This window comes from Alnus glutinosa, chromosome 1, assembly GCF_958979055.1.
Source record: "Alnus glutinosa chromosome 1, dhAlnGlut1.1, whole genome shotgun sequence".
Taxonomy (NCBI): Eukaryota; Viridiplantae; Streptophyta; class Magnoliopsida; order Fagales; family Betulaceae; genus Alnus; species Alnus glutinosa.
In genome coordinates this window covers 22,358,405-22,377,404 of record NC_084886.1, presented here as the reverse complement: position 1 = coordinate 22,377,404, position 19,000 = coordinate 22,358,405, and the positions used below count along the sequence as shown (strand labels likewise).

Here is a 19,000-nt window from a genome sequence, read left to right as displayed (position 1 = left end):
TATTGCGAGTGGTAATTTTATTATTGATATATTTTGGTAAACAAAAGACCACATCATGGGGTTTTATGCAAACTTGATCTGGAAAATTTTAAGGATAAGATAGGAAACTCACACAACACACCTAACTCCTACTCAGCCATTATTCCAGCCGCAATATCACCAAATGACAGTAGACAGCATCTAGAGAAATCAGCCATGACTCAAGGAAGTTTCCCTCAACAGGACAGGCGCATATCTCCTACAGCTATCAGACCTAAGGCTAGCATATCTCGCATATCTCGCATATCTTCATATTCTCTCATTAATTCCATTCCTTCTACACACACCAATGGCTCTATTACCCTGTTATACAAAATCAATCCCCCATTTCCAAATTATTCAAGAAAACTCCTAACTACACCCTTCTTCGCGCCTTTGGCTGCCTTTGCTATCCCCTCCTTCGTCCCTATGCAGCTCACAAATTAACATTTCGCAGTAAACCCTGCATCTTCCTCGGGTATGGCGCCAACCAATGCGGCTACCGATGTCTCGAACCAAATTCTCAAAAAGTTTACCTTTCCCGCAATGTCGTCTTTGATGAAGCTAAATTCCCTACCAAGAGTACCACCCTCACACAAGGCTCCTACAGCATTACTACCCCTCCGAGTTCCCCAATCCTCTACCAACCTGCCAGCCTCTCTCCCTCTACCCCATTCCAGTCCACCAACCCACCATCTCCCATTTCTGCCCCACCTACATCAACTCCTCCTACAATACCCCCTGACCCTATCCCTGAATCACCCACTACTCCTATTTCACCCCTTCCATCTTCATCTATCCCCTTACCTGCATCTCCGGACACCCTCCCCTCTGTTCCCCCTAGTCCACCTCCCATGCCCTCCTCCCTTCCTACCCATCTTGCTGTCCCAAGCAACCGCCCTGTCACTCGCTCTCAAACCGGCTCCTGTACCCCGATCCTTCCCTGGTTTTACCTCCTTCCTTGCCAACAAGCATCCTCTCCTTACCTACACCAGTGTCATCCTCCCCCCTGAACCTTCCACATACCGCCAAGCAGCTTCCAAACCCGAATGGATTGCTGCCATGACAGCAGAATTCCAAGCTCTGTTATCCAACCGAACCTGGTCCCTATGTCCTCACCCTTCCAACCACAATGTCGTCCATAACAAATGGGTGTTCAAAATTAAGCAAAACCGCAATGGAAGTATTGAGCATTACAAAGCTCGCATAGTCGCCAAAGGCTTCGACCAACTTTGTGGAATTGACTATCATGACACTTTCAATCATGTTATTAAACCGGCTAGAATCCGGTTACTTTTAGCATTGGCCGTCCAATTTGATTGAAAAATCAAGCAATTGGACGTCTCCAACGCCTTCCTTCATGGCTTCCTTGATGAAGACGTCTACATGGAACAACCCCAAGGGTTTGTGGATCCCGACTTCCCTACCTATGTGTGCAAATTGCACAAAGCTCTTTATGGTTTAAAACAAGCCCCTCGGGCCTGGTTCACACGGCTCTCTCACACTTTATTAGAAATTGGTTTTTCTAGCTCTCAAGTTGATCCATCTTTATTTCTTTTTTTTTTATAAGTAAGAAAATTTTATAAAAAGCGTAAGGCGCCCCTAAGTACACCGGGAGTATACACAGGAACAACCAAAGCCAACCCACAAAAAGAAAAACCAAACAAACCCACAAGGAACAACCCTAAAACCCAAAGAAGTCCCCAACAAACACCCAAACCAGCCCCACAAGCACCCCAACCCAACAAAACCCTCAAAACCCACAAGAAAACCCGATCAACCCACCCAGCCCTACACCATGTGCACCTTGCCTTTCCTGCGTCGGGAGGAAGCACAAGAATCGACGTAGTTGATGGAGCTTGCCAAATTCAAAACTTCCCTCCTACCCTTGGACTTTGGGCGCGCTCCCCGGTGGAAGTTCTCTTCAATGGCATCCAAAATCGCCAAGGACGGGTCCAAACCCTCAACACTTTCCAACTCCCAATCTACAGCCCAATCGGGAGGAAAGACACCCAAAGGGAGAGGGAAATCGTCATCCTCCCCATCCAATAACTCATCGCCCTGCTCCTGAGCAACCACCTCCCTTGGCGGACCAAAACCCACTGGCCACTTTTGAGATTAGGTCAAACTATCCTCTCCCTTAATGGCGATAGAAGAACTCGAAGCCGGGGAGATCCATCTTTATTTCTTTATCACACTAACAGCTCTCACATTTTTCTGCTAGTCTACGTTGATGATATCATTGTCACAGGTAATAATGAAGCCACCATGCAAACCCTTATTGCCAAACTCCAGATTGACTTTGCCATGAAGGACCTCGACTCCCTTTCTTACTTCCTTAGCATCCAAACCATCTAAGACTCCACTGGCCTCCATCTCAAGCAATCCAAATCATTCAAGACCTCCTCAACCGCACTAGAATGACAGACTCCAAGCCCTACAGCACACCCTACATTACTAGCTCCAAAATGTCAAAGTTTGCCGGTGAAATGCTCCCCAATCCAACCGAATATCACCACATCGTCGGTGCTCTCCAATGCGTCACACTCACCCGTATTGCCTATTCCATCAATCAGCTATGCCAGCACAAGCACACTCCTACTTCAGTACATTGGACAGCCGCCAAACGTGTCCTTCGTCATTTGAAAGAAACCGTGGACTCAGGCCTTCACTACACCAAAGGACCCTTCACCCTCACAGGATTTTGCGACTCAGATTGGGCTAGCAATCCCGACGATGGCTGCTCCACTACCGGATATGGTATCTTTTTCAGCCACAACCTCATCTCCTGGTCTGCCAAGAAGCATCATGCTGTCTCCCGCTCCAGCACTGAAGCCGAGTATCAAGCCATGTCACTTGCCACTGCCGACCTCTACTGGCTCCGCATGCTCTTCCATGAATTACAACTCTTACTACCTTCACCACCAACCATCTGGTGTGATAATTCAGGAGCTCTTGCACTGGCATCCAACCCCGTGTCCCATGCCCGAACAAAACACATTGAAGTCGACATTCACTTCATCCGAGGAAATGTTACAAACAAGGACATTCAGCTTCGCTATCTCTCTACACTTGATCAAGTTGCTGACCTCTTCACCAAGGGTCTCACCGCCAACTAATTCTGCTTCTTGCGTGACAAACTTCCAGTCGTCCCACCCATTAGTTTGCGGGGGGTGTTAAGGATAAGATAGGAAACTCACACAACACACCCGACTCCTACTCAGCCACTATTCCAGCCGCAATATCACCAAATGACAGTAGACAGCATCTAGAGAAATCAGCCGTGACTCAACGAAGTTTCCCTCAACAGGACAGACGCATATCTCCTACAGCTATCAGACCTACAGCTAGCATATCTTGCATATCTTCATATTCTCTCATTAATTCCATTCCTTCTACACACACCAATGGCTCTATTACCCTATAGGACAGAATTCTTCTTACCATAACTAGATTATACTCCTTACCATAACTAACTCTTGTAATTATAGAAAACAATGTACACGGCACACTGTAATAGCCTATATATGCTACTTCAATACAATACCTTAGCATCAAGTGCTAAAGGCATTTTACCCTAACATTCTATTTAGTTTACAGAAAAGGCTTTTAATCATGTTAATTGGGACTTCTTTTACTATATTTTGAGGCGCACGGGATTTTGCCCTAAATGGAGGAAGTGGATTTCGGCATGTATTTCTACGACTCACTTCTCAATCCTGATCAACGGCAGCCCACATGGCTTCTTCAGTAGTTCTCAGGGTCTTCACCAAGGGGACCCCCTCTCTCCTCTTCTCTTTGTTTTAGTCATGGATGCATTCAATAGTATGCTTTCTAGAGCAATGGAGGGGGCTTTCTTTCGGGCTTTCAACTTGACAATCTCAACAATTCCCCCTTGAAAATTTCACATCTATTGTTCGCAGATGATACTCTTATTATGTGCGATACTGACGTGGATCAAATCCATAATTTGAACCACATTCTACTGTGCTTCAAGGCCATTTCAAGTTTAACGGTTAATCTTCAAAAATCCGAGTTAGTCGTAGTGGGGGAGGTCCCGTACATTGAGGAACTAAAGAATATTCTCAGTTGTAATATCTCTTCTCTTTCGTTGCATTACTTGGGTCTTCCTCTTGGTGCTCCCTTCAAATCTAAAGCCAATTGGGATGGGCTGGTTGAGAAAATGGAAAAAAAAAGCTGGCGAGTTGGAAAAAGATTTACTTGTCCAAGGGAGGGCGTCCTACTCTCATCAATAGTACACTTTCAAGTATTCACAGTTATTTTATATCTCTCTTCCCTCTTCCAGCTGGCGTAGCCAGAAGACTTGAGCGTTTTTTCAAATAGACTTTTTGTGGGACGGTCCAAGCAGAGACCACAAGTTACATTTGGTAAACTGGAAGACTGTTTGTTCCCCAATTGCAAGAGGAAGGTTAGGTTTCAAAAACCTTATTCTGTTTAACAAAGCGCTGGTCGGTAAATGGCTCTTATAGGGTGAGTCTTTAGAGGTATATCAGGAAATATTGCAGAGCTTTTTCCAATTTTGTTTCCTATAAGGTGGGGGATGGCCTTCACATCCGTTTTTTGCATGATATTTAGTGTGGTGATAGTGCTCTAAAGTATTCTTTCCCTGAATTCCTTTTCCTTATCTCGTAACAAGGAGGCTTTAGTATCATATTACATGGATCACTCCAGTCCTCACACCCTTTGGAATCTTAACTTCATTCGAGATGTTCATGACTAGAAAATTGAACCTCTAGATTCTTTTCTCACTCTTTTATACTCTATGATCCCACCTCCGAGAGATTTGGATAGCACGGTGTGGACTCCTTCGAACCGCCAAGGTTTTGCAGTGAAGAGCTATTATACCATGTTAACTTTCCCTGGCAAAGAAGAGCTTAGTTCATTCCCCTTGGAAAAGCATTTGGAAGGTAAAGGCCCCTCCGCACATTGCTTTCTTCTTATGGGCTACGGCTTTGGGTAAAATACTCAGGGTAGACAATCTTAGAAGGCGGGGGTTTCAGCTGATTAACCGATATTGCCTTTGTAATAAGGATGAGGAAACTTTTAATCATCTTCTCCATTGAGAATTTACCGTTGACATCTGACACTTAGTTCTTAACAACATTGGGGTCTCTTGGGTCACGCCTGGTAACATTCTTTAGCTTCTCCATTGTTGAAAATTTCTTAGGAATGGACATCCTAGAGAAGCTATCTCGAAAGTTATTCCTGCCCTCTTACTGTGGAGCATTTGGAGAGAAATGAATCGTCAGCTCTTTGAGGATAGTGAAACCAATGTGCTTCTTTTTTTTTTCTTTCTTTTTTTATGAATAATTCAGATCTTATTGAGAAAAAAAGGGTTAAACCCTCCTCGTACATAAAAAGTATACAATAGGGACTTGAACCTATAAGCTGCTACAATGTAAAAAGCAAATCAAATTAACCAGATTTGTTGAGACAAAGTTAGGAATATTAACAAGAACCCATCCCAAGAGATCTCAAAAAAGAAGATTTTAGAAAGAGCATGTTTGTCTCACTATCCTCAAAAGCACGACGATTCATTTCTCTCCAAATGCTCCACATTAAGAGGGCAAGAATAACTTTCGAGATTACCTTTTTAGGATGTCCCCTCCCTTGTGCTATCCACAGCAATGAAGAAGCTCTTGGATGTTGCTAGGCATAACCCACGAGACTCCAAAAAGGTTAAGAATCAATTGCCATAGAGCCGAAGTATACTCGCAATGAATAAGAAGGTGATTAGTCGTTTCCTCATTCTTTTTACACAAACAACATCAATTAGCTAAAGAGAAGCCCCTTTTTCAAAGGGTATCCACCGTGAGGATTCTACCAAGTGTTGCTGTCCACAAGAAGAAAGCAACGCAAGGAGGCCCACCTTGGACCTTCCAAACACTTATCCAAGGGAAAGAACTGTGCTCACCTGACTGTAACAGAGTATAATAACTCTTCATTGTAAACCTATGGCTGCTAGAGAGAGTCCACAACAAGTTGTCCACTTCCCCCGGATGCGTCTTCGAGGAATACAAGAGACTAAAGAAAGAGTCAAAAGATTCAAGTTCCCAATCATGGGCAGCCCTAATGAAACTAGGATTCCAATGGATATAGGAACTGCATAAGCCAAATAATTAGACACAGAGGCCTCCTTGTTTCGAGCAATGGAATAGAGCTCAGTAAAAGAATGCTTAAGTAGCTTTATTCCACACCATATATCATGCCAGAAACTAATGTGCGAATCATCTCCCACCTTGTAAGATAGAAAATTGGAAAAAGAACCCCAACCATTTCTTATATTCCTCCAAAGGCTCCCCACATAAGAACCTCGAGCTTCCTCTGAGCACCAACCTCCTCTCTTGAGCCCATACTTCGAATCAATCACCTGTCTCCATAAGAAATGATCCTCATGCCCAAATCTTCAAAGCCATTTACCAAGAAGAGCCTTGTTGAATACCATCAACATTTTGCTTCTTAAATCCTCCTTTCTGAGATCTCTTCTGGACTGGGCCATTGCTCATGTTCCTAACTTCCCTTCAAGGAATTTGGCATATTTGATTTGTTTTCTAGATTGTAATAGCAATTAGTTCTTTGGTACTCTTGATTCTCTTGTATACTCTTCGTGTACGAAGAATTTCCTTTTTTTAATAAAATTATTATTATTCATAAAAAAAATAAAAAAATAAAAAAAGTTTTCAATGGTTGTAATAGAAATTTCAATGCCAATAACTGAGCCTAGATTCGGCTTTCTTTGTTTTCCAGATCAGTATTTCCTCTTTAAACCCTAGATCTCTCTTTTCTTCTTGAATCCGAAAGCTTAAAGCATCATTTTCATGCACTCAATTTTTTCAACCATATCAGCACATTTTTTGTCAGTTAAGTTATGTACATTTATAGTAAGCCTATAAATATATAGTTAGGAAAATTAGTCTCAATGCATACTCATGATTAGTCCTAACACATAGTTAAGAAGATTTTCTACTACTCGTTCAAAAAAAACTATATAAACTAGAGTACCTGTCCAACAAATAAAGAATCTTCCATTTGATAGGCCAGCTTCAAAGATAGGTTCATGGAAAAGCCAGATAATAATGACATTGGCAATGGGCTTACTTCCCGCATAAGCATTAACCTCTCTGTGGACTGTGGATTTTGCCCTGGTAACATTTCTGCAACTCCTGCGGAGGATAGCCAATTGATTACTGTTTCACAAGCTGGTTGTGCCATGGTGTAAGAGACAACCCAAAACATCCCAATTGATATATCATCCATTTTCATATAATCCATTATTCGGTCCCCTGAAACGAAAAACCAATGCACATTAAGAATGCACCACGTTGAAGATATTTTGGTACAAACATTATGCAGCAGATCTGAATGATCATGCTCCGAAACATTCACAGGAAGATAAGTCCAAGTACAGTTTTACAGTTCTTTATTCAAGATGTCCCAAAAATAAGGATATCATACCTGTTTTCCACAAGAAGTGTTATGACAAAAAAAAAAAAACAAAAAACAAAACAAAACAAAAAACAAAAAACAAAAAACAAAAAATTTTGATAGAGGTAAAATGTAAAACATGAATATGAGAACAAAAGCTTTAAATAGAGTAAGGACATCAATCTAGTGAAGTGACTATATTCGTAAAACCAGGTAAACAAGGTCAAGCCACAGTAAATATATTTGCCAAAGTACTTCATGTTGAAAGAAGATGGCGAAAAGGAAGAAGAAAATGAAGATGAATTAGGCCAAACTCTGATAATCATCAAGATATTCTACAAGTCAGATGACCCAACTATCCCTAAACAGCAATAAGAAGACCATGTCTATCACTCTTCAAGGTGGATGAGATATATCAATCATTCTGATCTTATTATAAGTGCCACAAAAAGAAAACCCTAACCTTGGTAGCTTGAAAGTGTACCCTAACCTAAGGTGGATTGGTGTTGTATGTGTAAAAAGGGTAGGGAAAAACCTGATCACCTCTTTCATTGTGATATTGCGAGAGAGTTGTGGAAACTAGTTTTTCAAATGTTTGGTGTAGAATGGGTCAAACAGGTGGCGGAACTCTTGACATGCTGGAAAGGAAGGTTTTGGCAAAATGATATTAACATTGTTCGTAATATAATCCCTTCTTGTTTGATGTGGTGCACTTGGAGAGAAAGAAATGCTCGAAGTTTCAAAAATTGCGAGAAGACAAATTAGGAGCTACAACTTTGTTTTCTTAAATCACTCTTTGAGTGGATCTTTTTTTTTTATATAAGTAATGTAATTTATTAAAAAGCATAAGACGCCCCTAAGTACACGGACAGTACACACAAGAGGCTCCAAACAAGCAGAAGCAACCCAAATGATACAACAAGAACACCCACAAATCCACACACCCGACAAGCCATCAAAAACCCAAATCCCTCTTAAACACTCAACGCTAGAAAGTGCCTTTTCCCCGCCTAGTGGATGCTCCCTTAGCATCATAGTTGATGGAGTATTCTCAGTTCAGAAGCTCCCTTCTACCCTTTACCTTCCAAGGGGTAACCTCTAATGTGACATTGATCCCCTCACACAGATCCCCCATCAAAGCTCAGTCCAAAAAGGTGGCAGGGGGGAAGTCACCCAAAGGGATTGAATAGACCGAGTCCAATCGGCCACTTTTGGGACTGTAGCAAGCTTGCCACCTTCAACATTTCAAAAGGAGCAAGCCATGTTAAACTCCCCCACACGTTCCTCAACTTTCTCTACCACTCTCTGATCCCATGTAATCAAGATTCCACCAGAGGTCCCTCTAGACGCTGAATAACACCAACACACGTGGCAACATCCCCACAAACTACGCACAATACTATCGGAAACAAATTCAGCTTAGACTCCTGTAAACATATGATATCTGCTCTCCATAGTCTAAGTAAATTTCTAACTCTAAGGCCTCATTTGGTTCACGGAATAGCCCCCAGAATGTCATTCCTTTATTTGGTAGGGGTCTATTCCTTGAAATAGTTATTCCTATTAGAATAATTATTCCCTTATGAAGAGGAATACCTATTCCTCTCAAAAATGAAAGGAATAGCTATTCTTAAAATAATAGACTACATTTTCAAGAAAAAATCATCCATTTTTTTTTCTCTCAATTTTTTCTCTTTTTTTTATTAATAAAATAAAAGAGAGAGAGAGAGAGAGAGAGAGAGAGAGAGAGAGAGAGAGAGAAGAAGAAGAAAAAAGAAAAGAAAAGAAACATATATTGTGGCTAGCCGACCACCCAACCAGCCACAGTCCACAAATGGAGCCGAGGGTGGTCACAGACGCATTTGGGGGTGGCCTGGCCACCACCAATGGGTTTCGAGAGTGACCGTGACCACCCACGGAGACTCTCAGGGGTGGCTCGATGAGAATTTGGGGGTGGCCAGATGAGCATTGGGGGTAGCCTGGCCACCCACAAAAGAGCCAGGGGGTGGCCGCAACCACCCTCGGAGACCACTCCGACGATGGTCTCGGCCAGCGCCGGCTCTTCTGTGGGTGGTCGACAACCCATTAGGGGTGGTCAACCGCCACCAATTTTCATTTTTTTTTTTTAAATAAAAGAAATAATGTAGGGATTTTTAGTAATTTGATTCGATTCCAATTAAAATATGTGTTGTCACCAAACTAAGGAGTAGGAATAATTATTCATTCCACTCTTTCATTCCAAGTAATAATTATTCCCTTTCCCAATAGAATACTCATTCCGCAAATCAAACGAGGCCTAAGGCGTTTTTCAGCTTCATCTAACCCTCTCATAGTCCACTATAACAATTTAGGCTTCATTAGAACCAGTCATTGCCCTTCCCTTATTTCTTCCACACCTATAGCTATCACCTTTCGAGTCATAATTGAGAGAGCAGGATAATCTTTTTAATTCTCTACTTTTTCTATTGCGCATTTTGGAACTAGAAGTTGTTTCATTCTTGTAATGGCCCGCTTCAAGGGCTGTGAAAAGGGCCATAAACCCCCCTTGGAAGCCCTCACATGATATTCCCACAAGGTGCCTGATTTCTTTTACTTTCTGCAATACCCAATTTGATGAATTAATTCTTGTACTTTTCTCATACTCCAGAGGGGGACAAGAGTTCAACGTGATGGGCTCTCCACCCCCATGAACACTCCCAAATCTAGACAAGGAGAAGTTCCATCCCCAACAGTCAGAACATGCAATACATGCCTTTGATGCATTTATATCACGTGGGTTATGTTGATGATTTAGTCAGTTATATTGTAACTAGGTCTACTAATAAGAGTAATTAGACTATTTCCATATTCAAGTGATTGACGTATAAGATCAAATAAGTGGAGAGACTGCCTTTTAGCACGTGAATTGGTAGATAACGGTTTGGGCTTAGCTGGACACACAAGTGGGCTGGCTTAATAGATTAGTTGGTTCAGTTGGGGCTGATTTGTGTATATAAGTAGTTTAATTAGTCTCTCAATTGTAATTCATCCAGAACATTTGTAATCCAAATTTAGTCTTGATAGCTTAGTTCTTAGTTCTTGTAGAAGAAGGCAGACCAACCTCGAATTGGTCAATTCTGTGTAAACATTCATACTTTTACATTCAATATAATCAATCATCATTCCTATTCCACAACTCAGAATACCATCTATCATCATTTTTTTTTATAAGTAATACCATCTATTTCAAGAATTTAAATTTCATCTGGTTAATTAGTCGAAGGTTTGTTCTCCTATTTCAAGTGGTGGTTTGGGCATCAAAAATTTGAGGATTTTCAGTAAGGCTCTTTCAGGGAAGTGGCTGTGGCGCTATGCCCATAAGAGAGAGGCTTGGTGGAAATCTGTTGTGGATGCAAAGTACGGTTCTACTTGGGATGGTTGGTGTTTTTTAAACCCCCCTAGGTCACACGGAGTGGGGCTTTGGAAGAATATTAGGAAGGGGTGGAGTTTGCTTTGTAGCCATACTAGACTTATCCTGGGAAATGGATCTAGGATCCGTTTTTGGGATGATGTGTGGTGTGGTGTGGTGAGGTGCCTATTAAGGAAGCTTTCCCAGTTTTGTATGACATTGCGTGTGACAAGGATGCACATGTTGCAGACCATTTGGTTGTGGTGAGCGGGTCCTCTCAGTGGGATGTTAGTTTCTTCCGAGCGGCCCACGAATGGGAGGTGGATGTTTTGGCCTCATTTTTCTCTTTGCTATACTCAACCAGAGTGAATTGTGATGGGGAAGATCAGCTCTGGTGGTCTCCTTCTCACAAAGGGAAAATTGATGTTAGATCTTTCTATAAGGCTCTTGCTTGCAAAGAGGCTATTCATTTTCCCTGGAAAAGTATTTGGTGGACCAAGGTTCCCTTGAAAGTGGCTTTCTTTGCTTGGACAGCGCAAGGGAAGATCCTCACCTTGGACAATCTCAGAAAGAAGCGTGTCATTGTGATTGATAGATATTGCATGTGCAAAATGAATGGTGAGTCGGTGGATCACCTTCTTCTCCATTGCGAGGTTGCACGCGCTCTATGAAACGCTATCTTTAGTCGCTTCAGTCTGTCTTGGGTTATGCCTCTTCGGGTAGTAGATTTATTCGCTTGCTGGTGGACGGGTGGTCGCCCTCGGAGTGCAGCCGTGTGGAAGATGGTCCCTTGTTGCCTTTTGTGGTGCTTGTGGAGGGAACGCAATGATAGGCAATTTGAGGACAAAGAAAGAACCATTAAGGATCTCATTTCCTTTTTCTTTCATTCTTTGTACTCTTGGTCGGTTGCGTTCCTCGCACCTTTAGCGTTTAGTTTTAATGATTTCCTTGTATTGTTTTCTATTTCCTCTTAGATGTCTTTCTTGTATACTTCATACATACTTGATTGCGCTTTGCGCTTTTTTAATGATATTTCTCTTACTTATCAAAAAAAAAAAAAAAATCATTTCCACACACAAACCATCCGTTCCTATTAATAGACTTCAGAAAATCAGAGAAAAGTAACAGTTGTGTTACATGTATCTTTCTTTTTCTTTTTTTCTTTTTCATAAGTAATCATGTGGCCTCCACCTTAACTTAAGGCCGTCTCCCAATCATAAGTTTTTTTATTACTTTTGGAGCTTTATTAACCTTTTGAATTGGACATGGTCATACAGATTCCATCTGAAACCCCCCCCCCCCCCCCAATGCAACTCAGGCAAACCCCCCAACACCCCTTTCCGTACTTTTTTTATCGTCCCCCCCCCCCCCTGCCATCCTCTCTCTCTTTCTCTCTAAGCTTCACTCTCTAATTCCCAGCACGTCTTCCTCCGCTGACATCACCACGAACAAAAACAGCTATAGCGACTACTTGATTGAAGAGAAGGAATGTCTTTTCAGAATTTCAGAAATTAAGGTTTACCCGACAGGGGTACGAACACAAAGTAGCCCTGCCTTGGAAGGGTTAAATAAAAATAAATAAATAAAAAATCAGAAATTGAACAAGAAACTATTTGACAAATTGAACAAGAAACATCATATTAAAACCTCACCACCCTGATGTCCAGATCAGAATGTCTTTTAATTGTTCTTTCGAGAAATATAAATCATTGAGTTTAGGATTTGCTAAGAGCTTATATACTGAAAACTCATTTGACAGCAGTTATGGGGGGGGTTGACACTAGTGTAGTCCATGTCAAAGTGACCTACATATCCAAAGTAGCAGCTACTTTAACATAAATTGACTTAAGATATAAATACACAGCACAAGTAAAGACACCAATTCTTGATTTCATCACCAGCAGTAACCACAAAGTCAAAGAAACTTATGAGAAAAAAAAATGTACCTTTGCTCACTTGCCTCCACCATTCATCTATTTGCTTTCCCTTCTGAAGCTGCTCATTATTCAAATATTCCCTGGTTGATGTGTTCAATGACCAAATACGCAAATTCTGACAACTGCTTATGAAATCAAGCAGGATACTTTGAGGATTATTAGGATCAGAGCTTCTATCTTCTCTATGAAATGATACAAGTTTTCTGGTGGTTTCCACCTACCAGCAGAAATACAATGTCTCAGGTACAGGATATCAACTTGATTAATGCTCTCAACCACCAAAAGAATCATTTAAAAAAAAAAAAAACCCTGAGAAACCAAAATTCATGAAACATATAAATTCTTGTGTGGATTATGGACTAAAGCCCCCAAAAGATTGGTTTCGCTAAAATAAACACCTTAGACAAGACAACAGAAGAATTAACAATGTTTTAATGATTCTGTGCCAGTGCTGGAAGTGGGAAGAATAACAGCACAGTAGAAAGGGAATGCATTTTTACATTTAAGAAACAACCTTTCTAGCATCTGAATTCAAAGCATTCATCACAAGCTCAACCCTCATAATTTGTGCAAGCAACCAAGTTACATGATTTGTCCTAAGAATGAGCTGGTCACCCTCCGTAACCCGCGAAACTAGCTTGTCCACAAAATCAACAAAGTCAATACACCCACTTTTCATAAGAAAAAAGAAGATATCGGAAAAGACAAGCCAGTCCTGCCAGCAATTTATCTCTGCCAAAATCAATAAAAGAAAATGTATCAGACATTAGCCTACTAAAATATAGTACTCCAGAAATAGTCCCCTGATTAGTCATCACAAGAGTAGCCACAATGAACAAAATTATGCAAATAAGAATAAAAATTAGATATGAAGATAAGCATATAAAACGTCACTAGCAAAAAAGAGGTTATAATGACTAACATGACTAGTAAATTTGTTCATTGCTTGAATGTAACTAGTCTCATATGAGTTAAGCAATTGCATACCCCCGAACATCCCTGATGTATATTAGATCACTGAAATTCTATTTAAATTATGAAATAATAACACTAGCACTCTTAAAAACATTAAAAAGAAAAGACAAAAAAAAAAAATCAATAGACTTAATGTCAAAGGAATGCATTTTAAAGATAGAAAGAGAATTAAATATTCAGTCAGCAAAAATATTTAAAGGAAAGTAAATTGGCATTTTGTCCTGGAATACATTTCAATAAACAGAAAGATACGGAGAGATCATTGCCTGAATTCGTAAGCTTCAATAGTTCAACAATTCTATCGATTGTTGCCTCACAAATCATTTCAGAAGTAAATACAGCACCAGGAGTAGGCGCTTGAGGAGGCCTATAGGAGGGAGCAACAAGAAGCACGCGCTTCCACCAGTCTGGTGAAGGAGTACTGCGAAGAGCATGCCTTATGCAACGTAAAGCTCTCTCCCAGTCCAAACTACCCCTCTGAATAGACATTGCAAGATCCTACACCAATGAAAAGAAACTAATTTAACCAACCATAGCAGATCTTAATCCAAATTAAACTCTAACACTCATGCCAAAAAATAGGGGCATTATATACATAGATGCATATACTTATACATGCAATAGGAGAAGGGATTACATGTTTGTGTATATATATATACTTTCATCTGTCCCAAATCCACAGTTGTGGTTTGAAGTATTTCGATGTTCAATGAAGAAAAATACACCTAAAGCTGGGCAACTCTAAAAGTTTTTTTTTTTTTTTTTTTTGAAAGGTAATGATCTTATTTGAAGATGGAGACATAATTTTTTTTTAATTTTTTCAAAAATACTCAATTTTACTCTTCCCAGAAAAAAAGAAAGCATGACACTTGGAACAAGGGAATATATAATGAAACACATATACACAATCATATACAAACAATGTGAAAAACTGCTCAATCATTAACTATGTTATCAATGAACTAAAACAGAATATATATTACAAAGCACACCACTAAGACTCAAAAGTAATAAAAAAAGCAATCGACAGAAATTTTTATTTCTTTTATAAGTAATCGCAAATTCATTAAAAAAAGCGCAAAGAGGCAACCCAAAAAGTATGCAAAAGATACACCAAACCAGAAAAGAAAAGAGAAGCAAACGGTATAATTATAATATTAGCAATGTAAAAACCAAGAATAAACTAAAGTGAAATCCTTATGAACGGGTAAAATCTGTTTCTCTTTTGAACTGAAGTTTCACAGAGAAACTGTCATAACAGGGAGCAAGGTGCCCTCTACAAGCTATCCACACAAAGAAAGCTGGCAAGGAACCAGAGAGAACCTAGAAGAACGAAGGAATGCTAATTGAAATAATGCCAACCTAATCCAATCACAAAAAAATCACTCAACCAAGGCTTTGCTTAACCAAGAACCCATTATACTTGTCAATGCTTGTCAATGGATAGAGAACCAAGCAAAAATAGGAATAATAATTATTGTTACAAGTAATAATAACAACAAGATAGTGATGTCATTATCTTGAAAAAAGAAACGGTGAAACAACACAAATACTGTGATTTTTGGCAGGCCCTTAAATTAGAGGTTATGATGGCAGGTAATCAAGGTTGGAGCACCAATCACACAAAAACTCCAAGAATTTACACTAGATTGTTACAATTTACAAAGGCCATTAATCCCAATAATCATACCACCAATGACAAGTTTATGTATGTTATTCCAAAGACGGTATACAATTTTGTTCAGATGAAATGTAGCATTGTCATATCCTGAAAATGAGAGCTAGGAAAAAGTATCACCTCTCCATGCAATGGCTCCCCAAGTACACTCGGATATGTGATTGGCGAATATCGCAAGTTCCCTACTGCTTCACCTGAACTACTAGGAGTTGTCTGAGAAAGAACCCGATGAGTACCAAATGTAGGGCAATGAAGGTGTTGATCTAACATTTGCATGTGCATAGCCATCATATCTCGCCTCCTATGGATCTCCAAGATAAGTGTAAATAAGGCTTCGTCATCAGGTATGTTTTCAATAAATTGCAAGCCACTGCGGAGTAATTCATAAAAGGGTACTCGGCATTTATCCTCTTCAACCAAAAGCCAAATCACATCTAAACAACTGTGCAGCCATTCAATAAGAGCCTTGTCGGGTCTCCAAGATTTAGCTCCATCAGATTCATCAATCCCCTGTTGCCTTTGATCCCAATTAACCAGCCAACTCAGCATATGGTAGAAAATGTCAGCATGAGTCACTGGTTTTAAATTAAATTCAAGACCAGTTAAAATAATCTTGCAACACAGCTGACGTAGACTGCTTATTGCATTATCTCTTATAGATGAATTTACCCTTGCTGTAGGTTGCTGTCCAATACAGGAAATATCAGATGATTTGACTGGTGACAAAGCTGCACAAGATGATGGTTCAATACCGGATTGAGCAGGGGAACCAATACCATGAACTGAGGGTAGTGGAGATGCTGGATTTGAAGACTGAAAAGTAGCAGAATTGGTAATTGAGCTTGAAGGTGGCAGCATCCCAGACTGCGATAAACTTGTAGATGAGACAGCTGCCATTGCTTGACTCCCCTGACCCGCTGTCATTTCTGCAGAGGAAACTGAAGAAAGAAGGGTCGGCAAAAGAGAATCCCAGTTAATGTAACCTATACTGCACAAGCTTCGCAAAGCAAAGAGAAGAAATTCAGCCCGTGGTGCATGACCACTACAGCTCACAACCAGAGATATAAGAACAGATTCTGTTACAACGCGCAATTGATCTTGGTCCTGAAAAAAATATGGCAGCTATCAACACACATAAAGCACAATGCCATGACTAAGTTGACTGAAATAAAAGAGGAAGCAAAAACAAGGAAAGAAGACATGTGATGTTGCTAACGGAGAATTTAAATTCTGGAACGCACAGAAAACTGGCTCTGAAGTTGCTCAAAATCCAAGAGAAACTGCTCATTTCGAGGAGGAAGCTCTCTGTTTAATGCAACCACACGCTTCTGTGTCTTGTTCCTGAAGATTGGTGATTTCAATTAAGATTAAAACACTGGACGAGCTACCAACTAATCAAAGGATCCTAGCACCTTCAAAATTTAGCGATTCATATCATGCCAAGTAACAGTTAAGAGTAGAATATACTGACACCATAATTATGCATAAGGACATACCATATCTTTTGATACATGTATGACTCAAACTTTTTCCCCCCATTATGCTATCCATATGGATCTAAACATGTTAAATCATATGTTATTCCAGGTAACCTTCAGCTCTTATACAACTGAAATGAAACAAAAATTTGTATAGCTGACCTTAAAATCTTGAAATAAGAAAAAACATTTTGATTAGGAACTTCTGACAAAAACACTTTCGTGTAACCAGTTTCAATTCTTATCAAGAGCATTGCCATTAAACGTATACTCATCCGTAGGAAACTAACCGCAAAATGGCTTTTCCCAACTCGGAAAAATCCCGTAATGAAAAAACGTTTATATACATCGGATAATGTACAAGTTCATTAAAATGAATATTCTAACACTGCCATAACCAACTCAGCTCTTCGAAACACCTTCAATACATATACATATATACATACATATGTACTTACGGAGGTTCTCGGGTAGAATCTTCGGGTTTCTGGCGGCTACTTCTCTGCAAAATAGCGTACAAAAGAATTTTAATTATTGAAAATAAAACCAAAAAATGAATTTAAAGCTCATTAGAGAATGGGAGAAAGCTATTACTCCTAAGTAGAGGTTGAAGAGATCGAAAATGGCGGCACGGGCAGGGTGGAACTGGAAGGCCCGAGAAGCTGAAGCCGAAACTGATCGCTGGGTTTGGGTTTGATCCATTTTCTCATGGAGGGGTCGGGGCTGAGTCTCGGAGGCTGGGAGAGCGACTTAAAGAAATGAGAAACTAGAGGAGCTGCACTCTGGTTTGCATGGACTAATTGTTGTTTAAATCCCCTGCAAGTCTTCAAACCCAACACAAAAAAATAAAAAATAAAAATAAAAATTCCCTGAATTCATGTTTTCTCAAAATTTAAGATACGGTTGGTAGATCGAATAGACCCAATAATAACCATTCCCAAGAGAGAGGCTATTTTCTTAAATGGGATAATTATAAAATAGCCCATCAAACGACTAATTCTCTGAATTATTAAGTATACTAATATGACTCTTCAAACTACCAAAGAGTGCCAAAAATACACATTTTTATCAAAATATTCTTATAATACATTTGTCACGTGTCATATATTCAATTAAAAAAATATTAAAAATCAAAAAAATATTAAAAAAATCAAATTTTGACCGAAGAGTAGCTCAGCCACACTACCCCGCTTCGATGGCCAAACCCTAAACCTTTTTTTTCTTTTTCTTTTTGGCCTTGTAGGATGGTTTTTGGGCCACTGGAGTGGTTTCGGCCACCCCATTTTACTCTTTGGGGGTGGCAATGGTCATAGAGTGGTTCGGCTACCCCAAACCGGCCGTGGGGGTGGCTCATGGCCGGTTTAAATTGTTTTAATTTTTCTTTGATTTTTAAATTGTTTTAATTTTTATTTATTTTTCAATTGAATATATGACACGCGGCAATGGTATTATATGAATATTTCGACAAAATTGGCAATTTTGGCACTCTTTGGTAGTTTGGGGGTCATATTAGTACACTTAGTAGTTTAAGGGGCTACTTTAAAAATGACTGGTAATTTGGGAGGCTTTTTTATATTTATCACTTCCCCTAAATTGATAAACTACTATTATCGGGGAAGAGCTCCAGGTGTGGTGCGACTCCTTCTTTCCCTCGGTGCCATTGAGGGTGGCCAAGACAACCCCCATGGCTTAGGGGTGGTCTTGTCCACCTGCCAAGCATTATCGAGAGTGGTCGTGTAACGACCCTTTTTTTTTTATATACAAACACAAAATGAGTTATCATAGTGGCATGACTATTTGTTATAAAGCCAACATATAGTACATATCTCATACTATGTACCTGATATTCAGAGTCAACATCTATACAACAGAATACATAATCTATGCAACGGAAAATATAAATTTGAACAGCAGAAATTACATCTATACAACATCAACTGTTAATTACACAAAAGAGCCATTACAATGTCTGTAATGCCCCGCATTTTACAAAAAGGCGTAAGTGAAAATTTCTGATTTCCACGTGATATTACGACAACATCAGAGTTGAGATTTAGTAGCAGAATATTTTTTTTTCTCA

The 19,000-nt window shown here is 39.9% G+C and overlaps 1 protein-coding gene across 1 annotated transcript in view; it reads right to left on the bottom strand.

Annotated features, from left to right (window-relative positions):
* Nucleotides 1-17,737, bottom strand: part of LOC133877138 (mediator of RNA polymerase II transcription subunit 23) — a 66,435-nt gene extending 48,698 nt beyond the window's left edge. Inside the window, exons 1-8 of the mRNA XM_062315388.1 lie at nucleotides 17,515-17,737; nucleotides 17,379-17,422; nucleotides 16,684-16,783; nucleotides 15,563-16,546; nucleotides 14,031-14,262; nucleotides 13,304-13,521; nucleotides 12,799-13,006; nucleotides 7,042-7,322 (exon numbers count right to left, since the gene is read on the bottom strand). Of these exons, the coding sequence (XP_062171372.1) occupies nucleotides 7,042-7,322; nucleotides 12,799-13,006; nucleotides 13,304-13,521; nucleotides 14,031-14,262; nucleotides 15,563-16,546; nucleotides 16,684-16,783; nucleotides 17,379-17,422; nucleotides 17,515-17,622 (2,175 nt within the window). The 5' untranslated portion in view covers nucleotides 17,623-17,737. The remainder of the gene's footprint in view (nucleotides 1-7,041; nucleotides 7,323-12,798; nucleotides 13,007-13,303; nucleotides 13,522-14,030; nucleotides 14,263-15,562; nucleotides 16,547-16,683; nucleotides 16,784-17,378; nucleotides 17,423-17,514) is intronic.
* Between the last annotated feature and the right edge of the window lie 1,263 nt (nucleotides 17,738-19,000).